The following is a 25,537-nucleotide window of genomic DNA, read 5'->3' as shown; positions in this document are numbered from 1 at the left end:
AACCAAATTCATAGTAATATTACAACTTCTAAAGAAAAGTGGAAAAAAAATCTTTGAATTTATAGTCACTAACTAAAATATACCAAAATCTACTACAACATACAGCACCACTCATTATGAATGTTTATACTAAAGGACAAACCCCCTCCATGGAGAAAAGCCAGAGCAAGACTGATGTTATTTAAATTACTATTAAATTTACCAGCCATACTTTCCTCCTGAGCATAACTGATAGTTTTTTTTCTTTCCACTAAAATGTTTAAATAATTGTGCAATAATGCACTAGGACCATGATTTATCTGTACCATTCAACCAAACTTATTGTTATGATACAAAAAGGATGCCTTCCCTACATATGAGTGATATGCAGCAATGGTTTTGAAATTATTCTTTGGTATCACCTCATTGTGTAAAACTAAAACAAGATACATGTTTGGTATTAATAGCTAAAGGGCATTTTCTAACTTACACATTTCCTCATGAGTACAGAACCTTCCAGTGCTGAAAAGGTCAACAGTTGTTCTAACATGGAATACTACTGAACAAATAACCTATGCCTAATAGTTATACAAACACAAAGGAATCTTATAAGACATTCTTATTCCACTGCAAAAGTAGATAATTTTTCCTTAAGCTGCTATGCTATCAATAACTCTGAATCTTCAAAATTAATATGTACACATTATATATAAAAATACATAAACATGTAAAATATATTTACTATTATAGTATATATATAATTTATAATTTATTCTATGTCTATTTAAAAATACTTGTCTTTGTGCAGCTTCCAAAGGTGTTCATCTTTGTAAACACAAGAGGAAGCACAGTGAAACAACATGCAATTAATCTGGAAAATCCAGATTTTTCCAGGGATGTAATTCTACAGTGGCAGAACAAAGATCAACAATGTCCCATGTGCAGGACTGTTTTCTGTCAAGGGAAACGTGAATGTTAGAAAAGTGGGGAAAAAAAAAACCCTCACAAAACCCAACCTACATAAGTCATTATAAAAATAACAAAACAAAGGAAGATGGCAATCAACAGTAAGGGAGAAGAGGAAATAAATTTTAAGGGTAAGACACTGAATGGAAAATTAATTTTTTGGATGTCAGTCCTTGCTGCAGAAAAGGAATAATAGCCTTAGAATAGTTCTCTATAGATAAAAGAAATGAGAATAAAGTACTTGAGCCAAAAGAAAGAAAAGACCATGTTACCATCCGAGTCACAACGGTACTATCTAGAAATTCTAACAAAATTTTTGTCATCTATTCAGCGTATCACTCTCAAATAATAATAAAAACCTTTATGACTAGATCTTGTATATGGGTCAAGAGTCAACATTTCCATAAAAGCATGATCCAGACTAGCGAGCTGTAATTTCAGGATCAGGTAGAAAGCAGAACACATTTACAAATTCAGCATAACAAGGGCACATCAGTACAACTCCCAGACTCAAACAGCTATTTCCATAGCTTCTTTTTCCTTGATACTATAGAAGTTACTGGATTTTGAACAATATTCTAACAAAATTCTCTGCAACTGACTATTGAGGAAACTGAGACACAACAAGGTAAGAAACAATTTTAGATATAGACCACAAACTGCTAGAACAGATACAAATCACAAAACATTCAGAAGAGTTAGGTTAGAATTGAGCACGACACTCCTCAGAGTCGGTAAATGAAAGGTACAGAGGAGCTATCTAGCTGGAATTGTGCAGATGCACCATGTAAATAATGCTGAACAACAATCCCAGGGCAGGATATCCAAAACCACCCAATATTCATTTTCTAAAGCAACTTGAGCTCTAAAGACACTATCTGGCACTAAAAAATTTGTATGAGTTAGGATCTCAAGTCTCTTGCTAATATGAAAACAGATGACATTTTTAGATCCAGATGCAGTAAAATTCTAAATAGTCACTAAAGGAGCAGCAGATTCAGACTAGGAAACAAGATATGCAGTACAAAGAAAGAAAGTGTTGCTGAAGCATTCAGGATGAAAAAAAGAATAATGCAGAGAACAAGGAAAGTGAGCAGAGTCTCACAACTGTGCCAATAAAGATCTTCAAGATCCATGACATCTGGATGTTAAAATAGTCTGCAGTAGGTTTATGTAAAATTAAACATTAAACACATTAAAAGAATTTTAAAGCTCCAAAACCAAGGACTCTGATAGAAAAACATTAGAACTGTGTACTTCATGTGGCCCTGCTACACCTTTTGAGCCTAATGAGTCTTTTTAAATAAACTAAGCTTATTTAAAGCACTGCAGTTCAAGAAACTGATTCAGGGTGATCCTATAAACTCAACAGCAGAGCTTTGACTTTCAGATCTAGAGATGACCTACCACAGTTTGGGAATGCAGTAACAGCCAATGTTGGGACATTACTTCTTTGTGTAGAAAGTTATACAGTAGATAAAAGACAGAAGAGGACCAAAAAATACACTACAACTTGCAAATTTCTGGACTTCCTCCTCTCAGCAAACCAGAAAAATATATTCTCACATACAGCTATGACTCCTGAATTGAATTTAGAAGTACTTACAGGGGTGTGTGTTATGGAAATTGCAATTATTATTATTACCTGCACCCAGTGTCCCTTTACATGCACATGCCTCTACAGCCTTGTGCTCCACTCTGATTCAAGCTCCTGCCTCTCTGCATTTCTTTTCCCTCCACATCAGACCCAGCAGTCTCAACCCTTCACAGTCTATTCTCTGTAACCATCTGGATCTCCCTCTCCCCTTGTGTTGCTATTCTCAATCCTAAAACTCCCTGTCATCAGTCTTCTGGTTTAGGACTCCTGCTGTTCCCTGATACTTCTACCTTCTCATTACCTTTTCACCCCACTTTTCACCTCACTTTTCACTACCCTAAAAGCCAAAATACCAGTCAAATTCTTTCTCCCATCTGTACTGATATAGAAACAGGTATAAGAACAGCACATTTTCTGTTTATGCTTGGTGCCTGCACATGGCTCCTTTTGCCCACTCTTCCCTATCTACCCTTTGAGGATGAAGTCATCTGTTCACACCATCTTAACTAGCATCTGCACAGCAATGGCTTATAAGCATGTCTATCCATCCACCTACTCCTGATTGCCTCCATATGGTACTGCTTCTTTTCCTGATTTTGTATCCAGAAAACTTAAGCTTAATATATGTTCACAACTCAGCTCCTTATCACTCCTCTCAAACACTTTTTGCAGATAAAACTTCTGCCAGTATCACCTGCTGTCATACAGGTAGTCTTTTGTGACCCCTTTGCTTGCATTTGAACCATATATTCATGGTATACCCAAAATCCTGTTACAATCTTCCTCTGTGTGTACATCTTTTTCCAACAGTACAGCTCATCCAATACCTCCATCTTTGTTCAGGCATACACTGAAGAATTAGAAAGGGAGATGAAGATTCATCTGTTTAAATTTAGACAGGCTTCCTTACTTATCCTTAGTCATACTGAAAGTGAAGCAAGTAAATCTCTTTAATATATTAGTATTTATGCTTTGATTTCAGCAATCCTCTTTATCACATCACCTTTAAGAGCTATGCTGGTATCACTGTTTTCAAGCTCTTGGGAGGCAGATGATACAGAGACAGCTCAAAGGGTTCAATCAGCTGCTACTCAGCATAGCCAGCTGGTAGCTAGTGATCTCTGTTAAAGTTTCTGCAATCTTTATTTACATGGTTTCTGAATGCAAAACAGTATGGAACAGGAAGCATGCTGGATGGATATGAAGCCATTTTTAAAAACAAATAAAGCATGCTGTTACCTAAAGATAAATAATATATTGATAGCTGTCTGAACGAAAATGTAAAGAAAAGAAATAAAGACATCTGAGTTACACAACTGCATTCTGTATTTGCATTAACAACCTAAAAACAGAGGACACCATCAAAATTTGACCCAAACTACCATCTTAACACAGTTACTTATGTAAGAACTCTACTTTAACATTTAGTACTTTATCACACCTTAAAAAAAACCTTAAAAATCTTTTAAGTCATGGTGAAAAAAAGCCCCACACTAATTTGAGATTATAAATTACCTATAGGACATTTTATACTCAGATATTCTTAAACTATTTGTTTCAGCAAACCAATTTTGGAAAATATTATTTTGGGGTTGATACTGAAATGATTTCCAAGGTTTATTTAGCACCAGTACAAATTAAAACAGGTATTGTGCTACACTTCTCATTAGGTGGTTGTGAGCATTGCTTATACTGATAGAACAGATTTAGAAATAAGTGGTGAAACAAAAAGTGAAAACAAAGGCATCCCTTGCAAAGTGAAGGTCAAGAACATCATGCAAGAAAGACATCCTTACAAAAACCTGTCAAGTCTCTAGAAAAATTCATGTGAAACATGCAAGTTTTTTCAGAAGTTTACATTTCAATAAAATTAATAACCTCCACAACTATACATACATTGTACATAGTGATGGATCCTAAAAATAATTTTTTTCTGATCATGAATCAACTGAATTATCATGTCTGAATAATGATCAGGGTCTGAATAATCTCAGTGCATCCTAGCATAAATTTTCCTAATATACATGTGGGTATCAAGTTATCCTGAATATAACTTATTGCTACAAAACCTAGATGACCACTTGCATGTAAACATGCATGGTGAAATTCAGCATGGCTTAAAGAGGCAGTACTATTTCAGAATGTTTTTAAGACAAGAAAAATCAACCAACCAAAACAAATAAACAAACAAAAAATTAAAACACCTACAAGGCTCAGAAATTGACAGTAGGTAAATATAGACTGTTGGAAGCTTTTAAAGTAATAACTGTTTAGTCCCCGGGTTTTTTTTCAGGGCCATGTGGTTTCCAGTGTACACAAAGTAAAGAGTGAAAAGGTAAAAATAAAACAGGCATACCCTTAATATATTCCTGAATTCATAAATCATTTGTAAATTTAGTCCTTTTATAAAAGAATCCTTATATAAATTGGGGGGAGGGAGGGCATCAATCCCATATATGAAGCACAATTAAAGCCCAACATCACTGACCAATCAAAATTAGTGAATGCACTGCATCTCTCTGCAGTGAGGAGAAGCGACAAGGTAGGCTGTCATTCTGCAAAAGCTGCCCATCGCAAGCTTTCCTCTCAGAAGCACTGCTCTTCTTTTTTAGAAAGCTTGAATCTCAGTGGTGTCTCTGGAGACAAGAAGCCTTCAGTATGTTAAATTACTTTCATTATGTATTTTCAGATGCTTATTGATTCTACCGTAGGAAGAGTGGGAGACTGCAGCAGCCTGTAAACCAGAACTAAAGCAATTGTATACATGAGCAGTATGCTGAAACAATGGCACAGTACAGGCACAAATTTTCATTAAGGTCATTTTTTGAAGATATGCTTATTACCCTCTTTCCCTTCTACTCTGCTAACAAGTGAACAAAATGAATCCCTCCAACCTGGAACTGCTTCACCTGCATCGAGAATTTACCAAATCTTTAGTAGAGGTAAGACCTGTTCCTTATTATGATATACAGAATAATCAACATTAAACCAAATTAAAAATTGGAGGAAAAAAGGCAAGAGATCAGATTCAACTTATATTAAGCAGTAATATATTGGTATATTTAAGACCAGGAAATATTTAAATGCTATTTCCCCTTCCCCATTAAAAATATAATGATAGCAAAATGTTATTCTGTATGAAAGTCTTATAGAATATTAAGAACCTGTTTTGTTCGTACAACATGAAGACAGTACAGTTTAAGCTCATACAGTACTGGGGAAAACAACCACATAAAGCAACTGGGAATATTTTTCCTCCCTCAGCAGTATTTCCAATTATTGGCAGTTAAATATGTTTCAAATTTATTCTGTTACTCTTTGAAGGATCAGATAGTCTGTAATTAGTGCATACTTATTGCTTTATGAAGGTTGGCTCATATGACTAATCTCTGATTACTTAAGAAATCCCCCTTTTTTGTTGTTTTTTTTTTAAAACTTATTTATTTTGTTCTCCTGTACATACAAGCCATTTATTAAAAGCATGGATTTGCTAAACATTCATTTCAAGAAAGGAAAGGATAACAGTGTGCAAATTAAACAAAACCGTATTTTTAAAAGGCTCATTAATGCTGTTCAGTTTCTCATTAAAAAACAAGAGAGTTGTATGTATAAACTACCTGCTCACCAGAGCTATAAAACTACATTTTGTAGCTTTAGTCACAGACACTCTGCATCCAACTATTGCTTCTAGCCAGGATCTTTTGTAACCTGCACTATCTGGAGAATAGGAAACTTGTCCAAAAAACCTAAATTCATGTAAGCTGACAGAGGAATATGATTTTAATAGCAAGTAGAGAGCAGGCAAACTGTTTTTCTGTGTAATCTATAAGGTCCAATTTTACAGATCCTTTATTCATTAAATAAGTGATATTAGAAAATACATTCTTGCATTACTTTATTTTTGAAATTACAAGCCCTACTTTTAACCTTTTTTTTCCTCCCCTTCACAAGGGCATGCAGCAACTAATTCAGTTTTACTACTGACAATATGAAGAATGCAGTTGACCGGGTATCTTTGTAGCTGTATGACCTACGAGCAGCAGGATGCATCCCTAAAATGTATTCTTAAGACATAAAGGAATTAAAAACAAAACATGGAACACACTTGCATTACCATTTACGTGCATGACACTTCAACAATATACATGGAAGACTAACACATCTGCTCAGATTTTCATTAAAAGAAGAGTGCAATGATTGATTCTTAAAATGGTGAGCATTTCTTAAAGAGGGATTTATAATTTAAAACCAGAATTGTGGAAACTACTGATGCATGAAGAGACAATGAAACATGAAATCCCAAAAGGAGAATATGCATACTTCATCAGCAAGCTGAATAAAGGTTTAACCAAGCTTTTTCTATACTATTCATTAAATAACTTGTCATAATGACTAATGGATATTTTTCTCTCAATTTTATGATGTTATGTATTCTCCTTAAATCAAAATAAACCAAATTAGGTAACCCATGGTTACTCTCAAAGCACATGAACTGGATTTTATGATGTATAGCAACTTCTTTCACTAAGCCATCACTCAAAAGTAATGAGCAGGAATATGACAGAAAGAAATACGCAACCATAAACTAAGGATGTCTACACACTCTCTGAAAACAGAGATCAGAAAATATTATTTTTTAAACCTGGAAAATAAAAACAGGCTTCTACAAAATGCATCAGGGGAAGGAAATTAACATCACTTAAAAGAAGGTTTATTTATTATTGCTGGCTTGAAACTTATAACAGACACACAGAGTATGCCCTGGTCTGTAGAAGTATCCGAGGCAATTAAGAAGTCCCCATGTTTATTCAGAACTTTTTGCTGCTGAACTGCAGGAACCAAAAAAAGGAAAACAAAAAAAACCTGCAAGAAATGAAATCACAGCTCAGCTACCACTTGATTTCCAGGTTACAGTGCATTACAAAAATCTCTCAGTGACACCATGTGTCAGGTTCTGCCAAGCTGCTGCCACGCTGTGCCAGGCCCCTGAGGCACAGAGAGCAGGTAGGTGCCCGGCGCTGCCCGCGCGGCGCTGGGTGAACGAGCTCCTGGCCACACAGCTCTGCCTCCCGAAACCCAGGCAATGCAACAAGGAGGTGATGGTTAATCTATTCACGGTTTCCTAACACATCTGAGGTTTTCCGTTTTCACAAAATCTCGGTTGCTCTAAGGTTAGGGTGAGACTGTAATTTGTTTTAGCAGATCTGCTTTTGATTTCTTCCTGGCTTTTGCTAATACAAAAGAACTTAATTTATCCAGCAATGCATGTAGAATGGTTTCTTGAAACCCATTCACAGCCAGGACAGCATGCAAGAGGAGATCATTTCCCTGAGGGTTAATGTAAGACAGATAGAGGTTGCCTAAATTAGAAATGAAACAAAGCTTTTGAAATATTTCTTGTTTCATTTCACATCTGAGAGTAAAACGTTCTAATTTACATCTTTTTTATTTAAGAGGTACATGTGAAATAACTGTTGAAGAATACCAAGAATTTTCATCATACAATTTGCAATTAATAGTATTGTTCAACTGAGGCTTTTCAGAACTGCCGATGAAATCCATTTGCATACTGTATCCCAAGTGTGCTTAATTCATACTTTCATTTTAAAAGACCTCAATTTTGTTCACCTTAGTGCTATCCGTTTTAATGTATTCAGAATAGAATAAAGGTAGACATTAAAATTTATTTTCATGCCAAATATTTCCCCTCTTAAATTTAAAAAAAACCCTCCAGTATCATAAGAAGAAATTTAGTAACCTTTTATTTATTCAATCAATTACAAACTCAAGAGCTGGCTGACGATAGAAATCATACAAACATCAGGTATTACATGCAGATGCTATATTTAGAACTTACCCACATGTTTAAAACTAAGCAGATGAGACACAAATTAAAAAATCTGCTATATAAAATAAATACCTTTTTGATCCTTACTTATTCCTAAGAGAAACATGGTATGTATGTAAATCTGTTTGGTTTAATTTCAGTTTGTATTAAAAAAAACAAACCCAAAACAAGACCTGAAAGAGATAATTTTCCTTTTAAATATTATTTGCGGAAATTATTTCCTTGCATATATTCTGGAACAAAATTAAATACTCTTCCATTCCCTGTAGGCACAGATTTCTTGAAGAAATTGAAAATTCTAATCAGAAAAAGGAAACGTAACATTTTATAATAAACTCAATTTCTCAAACCCAAATAAGTTTTGCATTTGAAATTATGTATACTTTTATAAAGCTGTTGTAGTGGCAAGTATCATACACATAGATGCACAGAAGATAAAAATGAACAGAAGGTTTAGACTCTAAAAATCTGGTGAATTACAGAACATCACATTTCAGACCATAGCACTACTGTAAACCTTACAAGAGAGAGGTGGATAAACTGGCATAAATAATTTAAACATCCTTTTTATGGGACATAAGCAACAGTGCTCCATGTTCCTATCACTTATTTTTCCACAAGAGCTTTTTAAAATGATCTTGATCACTAATTTGTTAATACTTAACAACATTCTTCTAAAATGACCCTCAAAGCAATACAAAGGCTATGCACAAAGTATGGTTTATTCAACAAATGAGCCCTTTGTGAAAAACCACATCACTATAAACAAAGGCTTGCCTCCCTAAGTGGAAGCTTTTCACTATTTTTTCTTTTTTCAAACAAATCCTGCTTTCTTTCAAAAAGCAAAGACCTTATTCTAGATCTTCAGGCTTTTGAGTCTATGCCAATTAAAGCTCTAAAAATACTGTAAATGAAGAGTTTGGTAACAATATTGCTTTTCCTCCCTCCTCCTTCCCCAGCATTTACCTACAATAAGTGTTTAAAAACAAAATCAAATAGTTCCATATTTTATTTCACCTTTCAGGAGAAAAACCATCGGCAACAAAAGAATGTGTTTGTCCCCCATTCTGGAAGTCAACATGCAGTCCGAATCTAATATTACAGTTCGAGATGCCATTGATGACATCGATACCAACATGTACCAACCACTGTCATATCCATTAAGCTTTCAAGTTTCTCTCACTGGATTTTTGATGTTAGAAATTGTTTTGGGACTTGGCAGCAACCTCACCGTGCTGGTACTTTACTGTATGAAATCCAACTTAATCAATTCTGTCAGTAACATAATTACAATGAACCTTCATGTACTTGATGTAATAATTTGTGTGGGATGTATTCCTCTAACTATAGTTATCCTTCTGCTTTCACTGGAGAGTAACACTGCTCTCATCTGCTGCTTCCATGAGGCTTGTGTCTCTTTTGCAAGCGTTTCAACTGCAATCAACGTCTTCGCTATCACGCTGGACCGATACGACATCTCTGTAAAACCTGCTAATCGAATCCTGACCATGGGAAGGGCTGTGATATTAATGACATCAATATGGATCATTTCACTTTTTTCCTTCCTGATTCCTTTCATTGAAGTAAACTTTTTCAGTCTTCAAAGTGCAAGTACTTGGGAAAATAAGACACTTCTGTGCGTGAGTACAAACGAGTACCACACTGAACTAGGAATGTACTACCACATCCTCGTTCAGATCCCAATATTTTTCTTCACTGTTATAGTAATGCTAATTACATACACCAAAATACTCCAGGCCCTAAATATTCGGATTGGTACAAGATTTACAACGGGACAAAAGAAGAAAAACAGAAAGAAAAAAACTATTTCTTTGACCACACAGCATGAGACTACAGATGTGTCCCACAGCAGTGCAGGAAAAAATGTCGTCTTTGGTGTAAGGACTTCCGTGTCTGTCATAATTGCTCTACGCCGAGCTGTAAAACGGCACCGGGAGCGACGAGAACGGCAAAAGAGAGTCTTCAGAATGTCCCTTCTGATTATCTCAACATTCCTTCTCTGCTGGACACCCATCTCTGTTTTAAACACCACTATCTTATGTTTGGGCCCAAGTGACCTTTTGGTAAAGTTGAGATTATGTTTTCTAGTAATGGCATATGGAACAACTATATTTCACCCTCTACTTTACGCATTCACGAGGCAAAAGTTTCAGAAAGTTCTGAAAAGTAAGATGAAAAAGCGAGTTGTTTCAATAGTGGAAGCAGATCCCATGCCAAATAACGCTGTAATACACAACTCATGGATAGAGCCTAAAAGGAACAAAAAGATTACCTTTGAAGACAGCGAAGTAAGACAGAAATGTTTAGTACCTCAGGTTGTCACTGACTAGGTTTCAGTATTCACCAAAACACATCAAACGGAATATTTGAACAAGTTGTAAAAAAAAATACTGCCAAATAAGAAAAACTTTTTTAACTATTGGCGAGACTGTATATTTTCAATATATATGTTAAATAGAGTAGGTCTTGTATATTCAATTTCTTCATTATGTAAGATATATGTTGCATGGCTGTTTGTTAGCGTAACACCATGTGTATATTTGTCAAAAATATTCAAGTCCTCTTTTTTTAGAAAATAAATAGCCTTAAAGAACTGCAAACTTTTAAAAATATTTGTATGGCTCAATTTCTCTGTAAATATAAAAGAATTTTTAAGCAAAAATTGCACTTGGGAATACTTTTCTATAGCACAAATTCACCATTTTTTACACTATGGTGTTTTTAAATTTAATTCATAAACAATATTGATCAGAGGTATTCTGAATATTATGCAGCTACAACCAGGATGCATTTTGACCTCATATTTAGATATCCCACTTATTTCAATCTTCTCCAGCATGCAACTACTATGCACAGAAAAAGCCATTTACATTATGTCCTTCAGTGAATGGTTCAGAAACTTTTGATATGGGGGAAAAAAAAAATCATGCTGGTCCAAAAATTGAAAATACCCTTACGAAAAGTAAAGTTTTACATATACAATCTTATATCCACAATTTCTACATGGAAAATACACAACTTTGAATAATTACAAAGGACAGGGCAGGGGTAAAAGGATAAATGAAAGAAAAAAGCACGGGTGAGAAAATTACTTGACTGATGCTAAAAGTCAATCCTGTGCAAAGGTTTAGTTTTTCACACTGACCTCTAGTGTGACAGAAGCACCTCTCATACAGGAATTTTTAATTCATACCATTTATCTACATAGATATGACTAGTAAATGCCACAGCTAAAGTAGGAGGTAATTTTTCTTGCCCTTGATAACTTTATTATTTTCCATTGTGTTTAGCTCTAGCCATGAAATTGCCTTGTCACAAACCAATCACCAATACTGCTAGCTACACTATTCCTGCATTTCCTGGGCAGCCACGGCATACCTTTGCTCTACATTGTCTTCTCCAATTTCATCTTAAACCTGCATAGGCATATCAAGAAGCCTTAGGAATTTATCATCACTCACAGCACTTGTAAGCAAGAATTAAGATATTCATACAAACATAAGTTTGTCAAGTTGTTTGCACCGTGCCATGCCTAAAAATTTCTTAATTTCAATGAAACAGTGGCAGGGAGGGGGAAACAAAACAAAAAGCTGCAAAATCAATCAGCATGATTTCACTCCTCTTGTTACATAAACTGATCAGTGTGTCACCAGCTACCAGTATATTTAAAATGCTAAATCTCAATAACTATTATCTTACATAAAAAAGCAGATCATACCCTTGAATATGAGAGCTAGTTTGACTAAAGTATTACATAAAAAATTAGGATTTCTAAAGCACTTTTTTGAAGTTAATAAATAAGTGCACTTATTAACTTTATTAATAAAATTAATAAAATAAGTGCAGTTTTAAGGGAACAAAAAGCTATTTTCCACCACATAGCTAAATTATTAATCATATGTGTATTGCCAAAACTGGTTTTGTGCTTAAAAAAAGTACTAGTAATGTATCTGAGTTTACTTGACCTCATGCCTTAGCTGACTAGAACAGAAGACTTAAAATATAATACTACAGCTCCATATTCCACAAAGAATAGCCACTTATAATCAGGTAAATTCTACCTAGAAATGTTATAATTTGATTGATGTGAAATGATGTAAAATTACTGTGTAACATACATTCAGACATACTTTCATATTTTCACTGGCCCAAAAATACCTGCATTCAACTGTACCCATTTAAATCACTTTTTTATCCATGTTATTTCTGATTTCCTACTAGAATGGTAATCCAGTATCTTATTTGAGAGGCTGCAGAGAGGAAGTAAATGCAATAAGCTTTTTTTTTTTAACTCCATGTCCTCCACATTTACCACTTTAAAAAATTCTTTTGGGAATAATTTCTGAAAAGAAACACACCCAAAATATTTAAGCAGAAACTATTATTTTTCTTTTTTGTACCCCTCCTTAATTTCCTTCTCCAGCTACCCTCTGTATTTTGAACAGTAGAAGCCGATGAAGCTGGGATGTGTAGGGTTAATATTATAACATGATTTCAGTGATTACTAATTTTCCAATAAAGCATTCTTAAATGAAAGATACTACTCATTCATTTAAAATGAAGGAAAGGAGAAATGATAATGAACAGATTAATAAGTCTACATCATGTCCTTATCTGAAAAAAGCATTTAGAAAAGCTTTCAGACTTGAAAGGTTTCTTGACAACATAACCTTACTTCTTAAAATTAAATAAAACCTCAAGAATTACACATTTAGTGTTAAAAGCTCATTCATTAGAAAATCAGATGCAATGAAGCAGCACTTCACAGCAGAGGAAGAGTAGCCTAGGAATTGCCTAAAGAGATTAAGCCCAGTTTTAAAGGCTGTGTCAATCACACTCATTGATTGCCTTTACAAATATAAGCAGGTTCATTTTTACTATTCTTCATCTTCATTAAATTTTTAAATAGTGGACTTTTACTACATTGGAGCACACTTTGAGGGCTGCAGCAGAAAATTCTACATACAGCAGGAAGGAATACAAGTAAGAATATGTGCCATCCTACATACACCCAGAAGCCATCATAAAACAAGACAATACAATATCAGTACCACATTACAAATTTAACACAAGACAAAATAAAAAGTAAATTGTGAAGACACACTACATATCCTACAGACACAAGAGGATTTCAGGAGTGATATGATGGTGGTGGGTGCTTGACAGATAGACTAAAACAGAATGCAAAGAGGCAGCATCGCTGAAGAAAAAAGGGCAAATTTATGCCATAGTATTGTACAATAAGAAGCCCACTACATTCTTAAAAATTATCTCACCACAGTGAATCATTAGTTCAATTACATTTCACACCACTCAGCCTAAGGCAAGCAGAATTGTACAGGACTCCAAAAATATTACTTCCAGCAAACATATCGCAGAAACACAAGCAAGCACTGCCAATTTCTACATGTTCTCTGTCTCTAAAGTATTAGCTGGTATCCGACTATGTTGTTTTTTAACTGCAAATGCATTTCCATTCAATTTTACATTATAAAATGAAGTTATTCCACACTAAAAATACCAAAATATGTGGAGTGCAGTGCCAGGATCTATTAGGATATTCAAGAAGCATACCTTCACACACTAGTACACCACAAAGCTGTGAAACAGAAATGTAAATACATCGCAAATATCTAGTTTCTAGTACACAACAACTCTTATGAATTACAAGGCACGTAATCTACACATGGTCAGAAGTTCTGTTTACCTTATTAGTGCAAAGGAAAGAGCAGTCACTTTTGTACTTTCTAAATATATTAGATTAAAAATGTATGCAGTTGGATACGCATCAGATCAATTAACCCCTCCTCCTTCGTTGTTACATAAATATACAAATGTATGTCATACATAATTATTATTTATTTGGACACACTAAAAGGTGGGTTTAACATCAGCATCTATTTTTTATTTATATGAAGGAGGTTTGGTAAGAGTATCACTGAACTGGACTGACAGGCACTATGTCCCACCACACATAAATTTAAACATCCTATATTCCCCACCCTTGCTGTTTTTTTTTTTCATTTTAAATTAAATAATATATTGAAAGGCTACAGAATTTACCCAGACAGGAGAACAAAATTTCTGTTGTGTTAATCATTAAATATACTATATTGCAGTGCACACAGTACTTCTTTTTAAAGCAATGTATTTGCTAATCATCAAAGTTCTTTGATAGTTGAATATTCTAGACTTATGTTTGTTTCCTACGAAAAAAGTTTTAGTTGCCAATTGCCATCAGACTCCTTTGAAAGGAGAGACTACAGCATTCTTTGGCAAAGTTTTGATGCAGTATTAAAAAAATCTAGAATATGCTAAATACTCTTCTGTTGCCTCATTATTCAGACAAAATATCTCCAACATACAGCTAAGAACAATCAGCTTCTGTCTTAAAATTTACCAGCCTTATAAGAGCTGAATTCCACTCCTACTTCACACATTCTGCCATTATATCACTGAATGTATTTACCTTACACCAAGAGGAAAGAAGAATCTGACTATATAATTACCATCTCCTTTTTCTACTTCACAGAACACTCGTGCAATTCAAGAGGCAAAATGAACTCCAGGGTTTGGGTTTTGTTTTGGTGGGGGAAGGTTAAAAAAAAAAAAAGGAAAAAACCACATACTAACTGACTAACAAGAAAATCAAAATCACTCAGAGCCAACAAGAGTTTAAAGAAGAAGGATGTGAAGAAGGAGAAGAGTACAGGTCCAGCAGAAAAGGACAGAAGACAGAAGGAAGCACTCTAAGGCAGCTACGGCCATCAGGACCACAGAAAGGCAGAAGGCAACATGCACTTGCTGTGGAAAAAATACTAACCTTATTCTTTAGGTTGTAACAGCAAAAAAAAAAAATAAGAACTTGCCTTTGAATCACTGAGTGTGATATGTGGTTGTGCCAAAATTGCTGGGAGGAGAGGGGAGAGCAAGATGAATAGCAGCTCCAGAAAAGGCTTTTGATTTAGCAAAATATACACAGAATAACTGACAAACAAAAAGCATGCACAATTCTATTACCTCTTTTCCTACAGATAAAATACAAAGTACACACAGAGTACAAGCATTACAAGAGAAGACTTGAAAGGTTAAGCATGTGCTCTCAGTGATACATTTTAAAATACGGTATTGAATTTTCCTTTAGTCAGGTAACTTCAGTTCATGTGGATGCTTTGAGTGTTTCACTACAAACGTATATGTTCAACTACTGCTTTTTTATCACAATTTAGTTATTTTTGTAGAGTAATAAATTGAAGGTGATATATCATTAGGCATCTTTATATTCTTTGCTAAAATTACACTTCAGTGATTATTATAAATTTAAACAGAAAGGGAGAAATATCTGCTTGTGTGCTTACTTTATAGATTTATGTATCATCTTGTTTTCCTATTTTACAAAGAAATTCTCACACAATGAAAAGAAATTTACTTGAAATGAAAAACCAGGAGATTTACAGTGAAAGTTCTGTGGTAGGTACACAATCTGAAATTATTAAACCGATTCTTTTTATAGTTTGAATGAACTGTATCCTTTGCATATAAACATTATTCTGATTCCTGACACTGCAGCCAGACAAGCAGGCAGGCTGAGAGCACAAAGCTGTTGGCACACAGAACACTCTTGTTTCCTTTCCAAGATGGTTTTTGGAAATATACTTTTGGTTTCTGCTACCCTGATACGATCTCTAACTCCATACCATATATTGTAACAGTTTAACCTGATACCATATTTAATAAACAAATCAATGTCACTGCTGAAACAACATTGCTGTGAAATCTGTCACTCTGGCTATGTCAGACTGCTATTAACATAGCTGTATTAGCACAGTTTTACTTTTAACTGTACCAGGAACTCTCACAATCTGTTGCGAGATTTTACTTCAAATTGAACTCAATTTCAACTCAATTAGTAGGGGGAAAAAAGCACAGTAACTGTGGTGCGTCTCTGCACCACAGTTTTCTTTCAAATTTTATTTCAAGATTTTTTTTTTTCATAAATCCCTGTCACAGACAGAAGAATGGATAAGGAGGAGAAAAGGACATCTTCCCACATTAATAAGTTGTCACAAATATCAGTGATAATTTGTGTACCAGGCTGCATTTCCAATGGGCTGAAAACACACTTAAGGCAAAAGAAAATGAGAAAGGAACATTATTTGCCATGTATGTATCATCACAAAACAAAAGGTGAGTGTGAGCACTGCTGTTGTAAAACACCTTAATAATATTCAGGAAGATTATTACTTCTAAGAGCTCTAACAATGAGCAAGTGAGACCTGTCAATAAACAAGAACAAACAAAACAAAAGATGTGGAAATTGGTTGATGAGAAACTCACTGTGACCCAGAAATGTGCACCTGAAGCCAAGAAAGTCAACTGTATCTTTGGCCCATCAGCATCAAAGGAATCTGGCCAGCAGGAAGAGGCGGTGATGCTCCCTCTACTCTTCTCTCATGAGACCCCACCTGGACTGCTCCATCCAGCTCTGGGGCCCCAACCCATCAAACATTTTGACCTGTTGGAGCAAGTCCAGAGGGCCATGGAGACATCAGAGGGCTGCAGCAACTCTCCAGTGAAGAGAGCTGAGAGTTGGGGTTGTTCAGCCTGGAGAAGAGAAGGCTCTGAGGAGACCTCAGAGCACCTTCCAGTATCAGTGGGATCTACAAGAAGGCTTTTTTACAAGAGCATGTCATGAAATGACAAAAGGAAATGGCTTCAAACTTAAATAGGACAAGTCTAGATTAGATATTGGGAATTAATTCTTTACTGTGAGGATGGTGAGGCACAGAACAGGCTGCCTAGAGAAGCTGTGGAACCTCCATCCCTGGTTTAGTGTAAGGTGTCTAAGCTTACAGCAAGGGGGTGAAAGTAGATAGTCTTTAAGATCCCCTTCCAAACTAAACCCTTCTGTGATTCTATGAAGAGAATCTGTGAGTAAAGATCATAATATGGACACATAACCTTCCACAGTCAAAATTATTAAAATGGACGTATGCAGCTCATCTGCACTTGCATCAAACAGTGATGAAGTACAGAAAAGTGAACATGAAGACAAATTAAAGGTATCTTTTAAAATATTCATATATTCAGAAGCTTCTAATAAATCTTGCCTCAGTTTTACAGCATACAGTGAAGATTCCAGAGCAGTTTAAAGAAACTAGAATAAAAGTGGAAAACTTTTGATTCAGTCACTGATTTTTTCTTGTGTTCCGAATTTTCTTCCAGTCAAAAGTTTCTGCAACTCTAGTTTGCTAATCAAGTCTGCTAAAACTGGGCAAGGGAGGAATCTTTGAAATTGTTGACAACCTGGCAGAGAAACAGTATGTTCTCAAAATAATAGGAAGTTCCTCCTTTTAATGAAGTAAGGTTTCCACATTTTTCGTGAGATTACATGAAAAAGGGTATGAGACCCTGCTGGTTTTCAGCTGAAGGAGGTCTAACTTTAAGATAACAAAGCCAGTAATTAGACTTAATGTCTGTGAATAACTGAAGGTTGGACCTGAAAGGTAAAGACATAAGACAACTAGACTATTTGATGTTTCAAACAATAACTGAGCAGAGCTGATAAAATGCTTAAACAATATTTGAAAATTATGTGTATGAGTTGGGTGACGAGAAAAAACTACTCTTGGGAAAACAGCCTATTTTTAAAGCTGTTTCTTATGAAGAATGAAATCTTACTCTACACTTCTCATTACTTTGTGTTACATACAGTAACACCTTCACTGATCTTTTAGGCAAGACAATAGAAACAATAGTTACAGGGATAACTAGTAACAAGAGTTACATGGATACTGGCTCACATCCAAGGCCTGAACAAAGATTAGTCTTCAGTCTTATTTTTCATAGCTATTTGGTTAGACTTTTTTAACCAGAACTGGCTATACTTTAATTGGAAATTAACAGAATAAAATTGGTTATTATGTTTAAGATTTGAACAACCAGTATTTACTTGAAGAATTACAACAAAATTGTGTATATAATCCAATTTTTCAATTATTTTATACTTCTGAATTTGCCAGGCCTCATTTTCCAGTCCTTAGCTCTTGCCATTTCTTTCCCTACTAATCCAAGAGCCCTTCTGCGGTCCTTTATTTTCTCCCCATGAATGCACCTCTACAGTCTTAATCTTCAAGAAAAAGGGCCCACTTAATCACCCACTGTGACATGTATAATTGCATTTATTCACAGGTAACCACAAAACTGTTTTTATCCGTAGAGCACAATTCTCTACACCATTTGCACAAGTACAGATTTGTTTGACACAGCTCCATGAATGCAAGAACAGAAACAACATTGGTGAAGCAATCCCAGCAAGGAGACACGGTCCAATTCCAAAGCTTTACAGTTTAGTTACCCCTGTTTCGCTCTTCCAGCTCCCCCAGTAACAAAATCATCTACTAAGAATGTAGAGCAACTGTGAGATGAGGAGAATATGGCTTATTTAAATACCTGCTTTGGGGAAAAATAACTTAAAGGGAGATTTAAGCCATCTAAATTTATGCACATAAATCTATAATGCATCTACACAATTTCTTTAATCAATTCAGTACGTAAAACACACAAATTTGTTTGGTAACACATATTTTCCATAAAAAGGTGATTGACTATCATTAATTCAGCTTTACAGACCTGAATTCTTCTTTCAAATGAATTCAATTTGCCTACTATTTTTTTAGAGTAGCTTTGCATCCACCTGACATTGGTATCAATAGTAATACCATCTCCTTCTGAATGCTAGAACAACACAACCTGGACTTTCTCCTTCCCTATTCAGTAAGGAATTACAAACTAAAGCCTCTGGGAACTTAGCACTCTTGTATAACATCCTTGTTAGTCGTTGGTATCCTTACTCTATGGAAGAACAAACTACCCTGTCTTCAAAGAGAAAACAAGAGCACTTACTAAAATTCCTCCTATTCTCCATCTTCATGAACAATCTGAAAACTAGTATATTAATAAGTCTACTCCATTATAGGTGTCTTTCTGGTTCCAGTCAGTCATGGATTTTTTTTTTTTGCAATATTTTAGATTTTTCATACCTATAATCTATATTTGCAATGCATTCAGTGGTATTTATGCATTGTTTTCCAATTGTAGTTGTTGTCTTTGCTTTGCACACTACATTAGAACAGGCCTTCAGCCAGGAGTACCCTCCTTCTTGATTGCTAAAAAGCCAGTATTATTTCACAACCTAATATTGTCTTCTCAGTAAGCTTTCAGCTTTCAAGTTTGGCTAAATACATTTGCCCCACCTACTGAACAGAAGATCCTTCGCAATGGAAAATCAACTCATTTTGAAATGAGACACTGGACACTGGGTCTATCGAGAGTTTGCTCTATGCATCACAACTTTACAGTCTGGCAACAAATGTCTTCCAAATCCAGTAAGTTTGTTTATTATAAGAAAACACAAAATAACATTTCCTGTGTTAGAAATAGGTGACTTTAGAGAACTGGCTGCAGAGGACAAGTAGTCTAGGCTCCCAACATAAATTTCAGAAACATGCAATGATTCAGTTTTTCTGGTTTAATTCAGTGGGTTGTGAAAGTAACCTGGTTTGGGTTTTGTTAGCTGACTTTCAGATCTATATGTATTTACAGTTACTTCTACTGAAACTTCTCTTTCTGCAATCCTTCAATGGAATTTTCTGAAAATTATTTGCTACCACCATTATTTGATCTTCTAGTAATCATTCTAATCCAATGCTCACTTCTTTCCTTGATCACCAGACAACACCTGTCCATTTTATCCATTTCTATTCTCTCTCACTACTGCTGAATCTGTTTGTTCAAAAAGAAATAAAAACCACTCTGTTTTGTCAGACATACACTACTGAAGTGTTATTTCTGAATGAACCATGCTCTTTTGCTGTTCAATCACTGGGTTACACACCAATAAATGCTTCAGTCCCAGCAGAAGGAAAAAGATCAATATTAGAAACTGTTTCTCAGTGTTATTTCTTTGACCACTAAACAACTGATTTCACCATCAGCCATAGAAAAACAAATCTCAGCTACCCTCAGCTAGCATCCCTATGAAAAATATGTGTGACATTTCTCCACACCTTCCCTTGGACAAGTGATTCATCTATTGAACTCAAACAACCAATCTGATCACCTCAGAGATCACTACTCTAATTCTGGGAGAACTAACCTGCAGTTTACTTTGAATCTCCAAGTATATAAATGCTCAGAAAGAGGGAACAGAGAAAGTTATAAATGCCAATTCCTACCAGAGATTCACACAGTGCGTATACATACTTAGCCAGAAACATAAAATTGCAATTTCCTTGCAGAATTCCCACCCAGAGCAGATCAGACAACTGGATCCATATTGTTTCAGATGTATCATTCCAGCTGTGAATGGAATTAGAGAACTAAATTTTTCCATTCAAGTCATTTGTGTCGCCAACCTAAGAGCCCTAGCTCTTCGTTGTTTACTTGAACTTTTATGGCTGTTGAAATAGAGTAAGAATATACCACAAATTTAGAGATGGTATCACTCTTTTTTGCTAATATCCCTGCATTCATTTACTGTTTGGAATTATGTCACTCAACTTTCCTTTCTCTTCATGACCATACACACACAGCTTTTGCATTGTTTATGTAATATGTAAGAGATACTGCAAGTTATTTTCAAAATCTTGCCATCTACTCATGTTCTCTACAATGTATTTATAATTTACAAGTTGCAAAAATATAATCTCTCAAAGATTCACCACTAACCTCTGTGTCCCTTCCATTCTCTCAGTCAAAAGTACTTAAGTACTTTTTTTAATCTTTTTTTTTCATCTTTGGTCTGGTCTTTTTTTTTTTTTTTTAACTTATAGAGTTTTTAAAGTCAGTGCACAAAAACTTACTAGATTTAAAGGCAGATAGAGCTTGCAGACATCTTTTTTGTGTTGCTAGGTTTTGTATGTCACCTGGAAACAGAAACCCAGAGCTTTTCTTTCTACTTTTAATTATGTAGTTCTACTGTATATGTATGACTTTCCAGTAACAATACTTTGTCTCAAAACTCAAAGATGCCCTAGGATCTGTACTAATTACACAATCATAACTGCTTCAAACCAATTAAAAATAAAAATAATCCTCTGAATTAGTATTTACCCTGTATTTGGCTGAACACAAGCATTCATAGACACAAGCCTATAAGTGTTCCTGGCTCTCTCATATCCTTTCATATCTCCACTCTTATGACACACCTTAGCTAACAAATACAAAAATACAGACTGTTCAAACACTTGAAAAGATCAATGGGCAAAGCAAACACGAGGTCCAAACCTTGTTGCAATGCCATCCTTCTGGAGGGGAACAAATATGCCTTAACAGCAAAACAGAAGCAGGTTTGGTATAATTCCTTACTGCTCTATAGGGATACTTTGAGAAGAGAGAAGGAGAATTTTGTAATTAGAAAAAGAAAATATAAGTACAGTTTTCAGATTTTAAAATTACACGTATAAATTCACTAATTGCAAAATAAATAAACAAAAATTGGAAAAAAAAAAAAAAACTATGAGATCTGGCCCTTACATTTTAACCTATTAATGAAAAAAGATAGAATGGTGTAATTGCCAAGATCATCTTCCAAAATTTCCCTTTTCATCACTCCTTCTATTCTTCCTTCCCAATCAGTTCTTCTTTCAAAATATCCAAGTTCCTTTATTTCAGCATTAATTGACACTACAAACCCCAGATACATCCTCCAGATCACAAAACCCCAGACCATCTGATGTATTACCAAAGCAAATGGAAAACATTGCAGGCATGGTAATTTTAAGAAATAAGTACTGGCTTAATCTCAAACACTGAACTGAATGTGCTACCAATGCAAACACTATTTGTGCCTTATGACCATAGACAGTTTAAATGCATAATAATTTACCAACTGCATGATGGGTGCAGTTATTCTGCTGTCCTGAGAATAAATCATCTCCAAGCAGAAAACACTTTGTGGCAGTCCATCATGCTCACCCTCCCCTTCCTTAGTTATTGTCCACTATCATTTCTTTCCCACTGGACTCCTCTGAACTGTTAGAAGTGAATAAAAGAAGAGCTGTCAGGCCCTCTGCACCTGCTGAAGCCTAGCTTAATGTAATACTGGCCTATAACCAAAACTTCTATACGTTAGATCATACAATAAAAGTCACAACTGATCTTAATCATGAAATAGCAGAAATCAGATTTAGGGAACAGATGACAGGGAGCTGGAAAGAGTAAAGCTTTTCAGAAATATAACAAACAAAAGGTATGGACATCTGTAACTGAAAAAGGAAAAACAAAAGACAGAAAATAGACTTTGATAGGCCTGAAATACAGAAAAAACTTTTAGAAATACTCCACATGCTACAGCAAAAGAAACTTGAACACACCGTAATTAACTTCTGACACAGCCTTACTACTGGGCCATCAATAACGTATCACTTAGGAACAGGTTAACACCACAATGGAAAGTGGAATACTAAACCCATTTTAAAACATCTGATACACAGCCCTCCAACGAGGCCTATGTGCTTGAGACTAAAATTATAAAACACTTAATAGTACAGCAAAATCAAATTTTTTGAGTAGTTACCGCTAAAAGATTAATCTCATCAATACCAGAAATCAACTTAATGCTTACATGAAAAAATAGTTTCACTTAATACAGCAAACTTGAAACTTGTTTACGATTTTTTAATGGAAACTAGGCATGAAAAAATCCCAGAATTACAAACATACTTGGATTCTTTCTCTTGAACTGTATGTATAAAATTAAATTTAAAACCCTAAAGGATTTGTTGAAAAACAAAATTGCAACAGCATTTTTTTCTTGCTTCAAACTTAAGCCTTTTCTCTCATGTGCCTGTAATTGTTTAGTGAGTTCTATTGAAATGGTTAGAAGAAGAATGCATGCCAGATATTAGGTAAAACACGTTAAATATTTATGTAAAATGCTTTGTCTAACATCAGGTTTGCAAGCTTGGAATTCTAGTCACAACAAAACATAATTTGATGGTAAAATCTGTATGCTCTGTCTGCCTTGCTCAAAGAAGATGAAGAAGTCTTACACTATTGGCCTCTCAATAATGAAAAACTGTATTAAGTTTTGAAAATCATTCTATTACATGCACATTAATTTGGTATCTTACAGTCAATGGTTCAAATTAATGAACTTGGTACATACTACCAAGAATATACTTTATTTCAAAAGTCAACAAGAAAAAAATTAACCTTCCCACTAGAAAGGGGATTTTTTGATCTGGAATACTACAAAAAATATGCACATCAAATTTTTGTATTATCTTCCATCTTATGGGAACAGAATCTCACAAATATATTAACAAAGCAAAATAAAAACCAACTCAACTGAAAGGAACATGAAATTGAAGAACATGGAGATTTCATTCAGCTACAGAAAGGCACAGTATTTTTTAGTCCATACCATTTTAGTCAAGGTCTGGCAGTGTTACTGTTAACACCACCGGGGACAGAAGAAAAATGTTTTAGCAGGATATATGCACTTCCTATGGATGCAGATGCACCACCTGAAGCAGTGGCACTAATGCAGATGGCTCTGAGCCCGTAATACAATTCAGTCATTCTCAGCAAAACTAATTACCCCAGGCAAAGAGTCAAGCAATCAAAGCCATGTAATTTCTATTAATCAAATCAGTTCACTTACCCCTACAGAACAACGCATTATGCTACAGACATGCTTTGTTATTTTGGGGGACACTAGGTATTACACAAGGCAGCAAACTGTAAGGCATCTAAGTCCCTAAGCAAAAGTACCATGAAAACAACATTTCCCTCAAGTTTGATGAGTGTTTATTCTTATGAGAAACTGTGTGCAGCAGTATTAGTATCACCAAATCTGCCTCCTCTTTGTACTAGCAATGAAAGACTTCACTGACATGACAGTAACCAAGTCCATCCTCATTTTAACAGCAGTCAACACAAGATCTAGCCTGGCAATCATACACTGTAAATTATTGCTTGGAACAGGAAAAAAAATGAAGTTCATCACTGAACAGGATATAGGAAGAAGGCGGCAGTAAAAGAGAGCTGCCACAGTATCCATGGCAGGTGTTCAGACAGTTTACCATTGCAAGTTTAGTAATACTTGTGTACAGATACATAACACATATTGAATGTTACTGCAAAAACTGTAGCAGCTAAAATGAAACAGCTTTTAGACAACAATATTTAACCTGAGGAACAAATATTGCAGTCAGCCAATCTGCAGTCACTTCAGAATAAGTCACTGAGTACATACTAGATTATTTATGCTATTTTAAAATGCTATTTTAATAGCACATTTCAAATAATAAGATATACCATTAAAACCACAAGTAAAGTAATTCCACCTAGCAATAGATAGGGCTAACTATAAATATAAATAAACTAGTTTCATATAATATAGTATAAAATAATATAATATAGTATAAAATAAACTAATTTAATACTTACTACTAAAATAACAAATTAAAACAGTTGTTTCCTGAATACTAACTAGTAGTGCTTAGCATTTTGATAAACACATGACAATATTCATCACTCATCCCAAATACTAAAAAACTAAAAGAGAAATAAAGTAACATCTTTCTTAAGAACAGTTGGACAGCTGGCCTTCTTTCCCAGCAAAGGGGGAGAAAAATTAGATACAGGATACTTACATTCACATAGTCAGTATCACCTTCTTTTCCCTGCTCACTGCATTTTTGCAGCACCCAAGTAACACAATGAACTATGTGAAGTTTATGGGACTGTCAGTCAAAACCAGGAGAGAAGTAATTGTGTCAGAGGGTTGAGACGAAGCTCTTTGAGGAGATTTATCTATCTCATCTAAAGGAATGATAAGAACAGGCTGAAGTGATGGCATGAAATTTCCAGTCACACTGTCCTAATAATATTCCCAGCAGTATCTGGGAACAATGCCCAACAAACCAACTTGTAAAGAAAAAAAAAAAAAAAAAAAAAAGCAAAACCACCCAAACAAACAAAAATTGTGGGGAAGGAGGCAATATCTCCAAGAGGCACAAAGGACTGGGAGAGCAGATCACCTCACTGAGTCCTCCTACTTCAAGGCAAAACCATCCCTATTTAATTATCCTTGTTTATTGCAGAGGAGTTGAACTAGA

General features: G+C 35.0%; 2 protein-coding genes across 6 annotated transcripts in view; one reads left to right on the top strand and one right to left on the bottom strand.

Annotated features, from left to right (window-relative positions):
* Positions 1 to 25,537, bottom strand: part of COG5 (component of oligomeric golgi complex 5) — a 172,477-nt gene that overhangs the window by 132,726 nt on the left and 14,214 nt on the right. The window lies entirely within an intron of this gene.
* Positions 4,987 to 11,011, top strand: GPR22 (G protein-coupled receptor 22). Of its 4 annotated transcripts, XM_031507132.2 has the most exons (4): positions 4,987 to 5,084; positions 5,232 to 5,484; positions 6,494 to 7,546; positions 9,415 to 11,011. In XM_031507132.2, the coding sequence occupies exon 4, from the start codon at positions 9,440 to 9,442 to the stop codon at positions 10,739 to 10,741; it is 1,302 nt and encodes a 433-aa protein (XP_031362992.1). In that variant the 5' UTR covers positions 4,987 to 5,084; positions 5,232 to 5,484; positions 6,494 to 7,546; positions 9,415 to 9,439; the 3' UTR covers positions 10,742 to 11,011. The 4 variants fall into 4 exon arrangements, with proteins under 4 accessions (XP_031362992.1, XP_021394810.1, XP_021394811.1 ...); XM_021539135.3 differs by lacking the exon at positions 6,494 to 7,546; XM_021539136.3 differs by lacking the exon at positions 4,987 to 5,084 and having other exon boundaries at positions 5,091 to 5,484; positions 6,494 to 6,754.

Source organism: Lonchura striata, chromosome 5 (genome assembly GCF_046129695.1).
Source record: "Lonchura striata isolate bLonStr1 chromosome 5, bLonStr1.mat, whole genome shotgun sequence".
NCBI lineage: Eukaryota > Metazoa > Chordata > Aves > Passeriformes > Estrildidae > Lonchura > Lonchura striata.
The sequence above is the reverse complement of the archived record's forward strand: the minus strand, read 5'-3'. Positions and strand labels throughout refer to the sequence as shown.

What these genes read in the sequence shown, in the direction of transcription:
- GPR22 (XM_021539135.3), top strand. Translation starts at nt 9,440, where the DNA reads ATGTGTTTGTCCCCCATTCTGGAAGTCAACATGCAGTCCGAATCTAAT.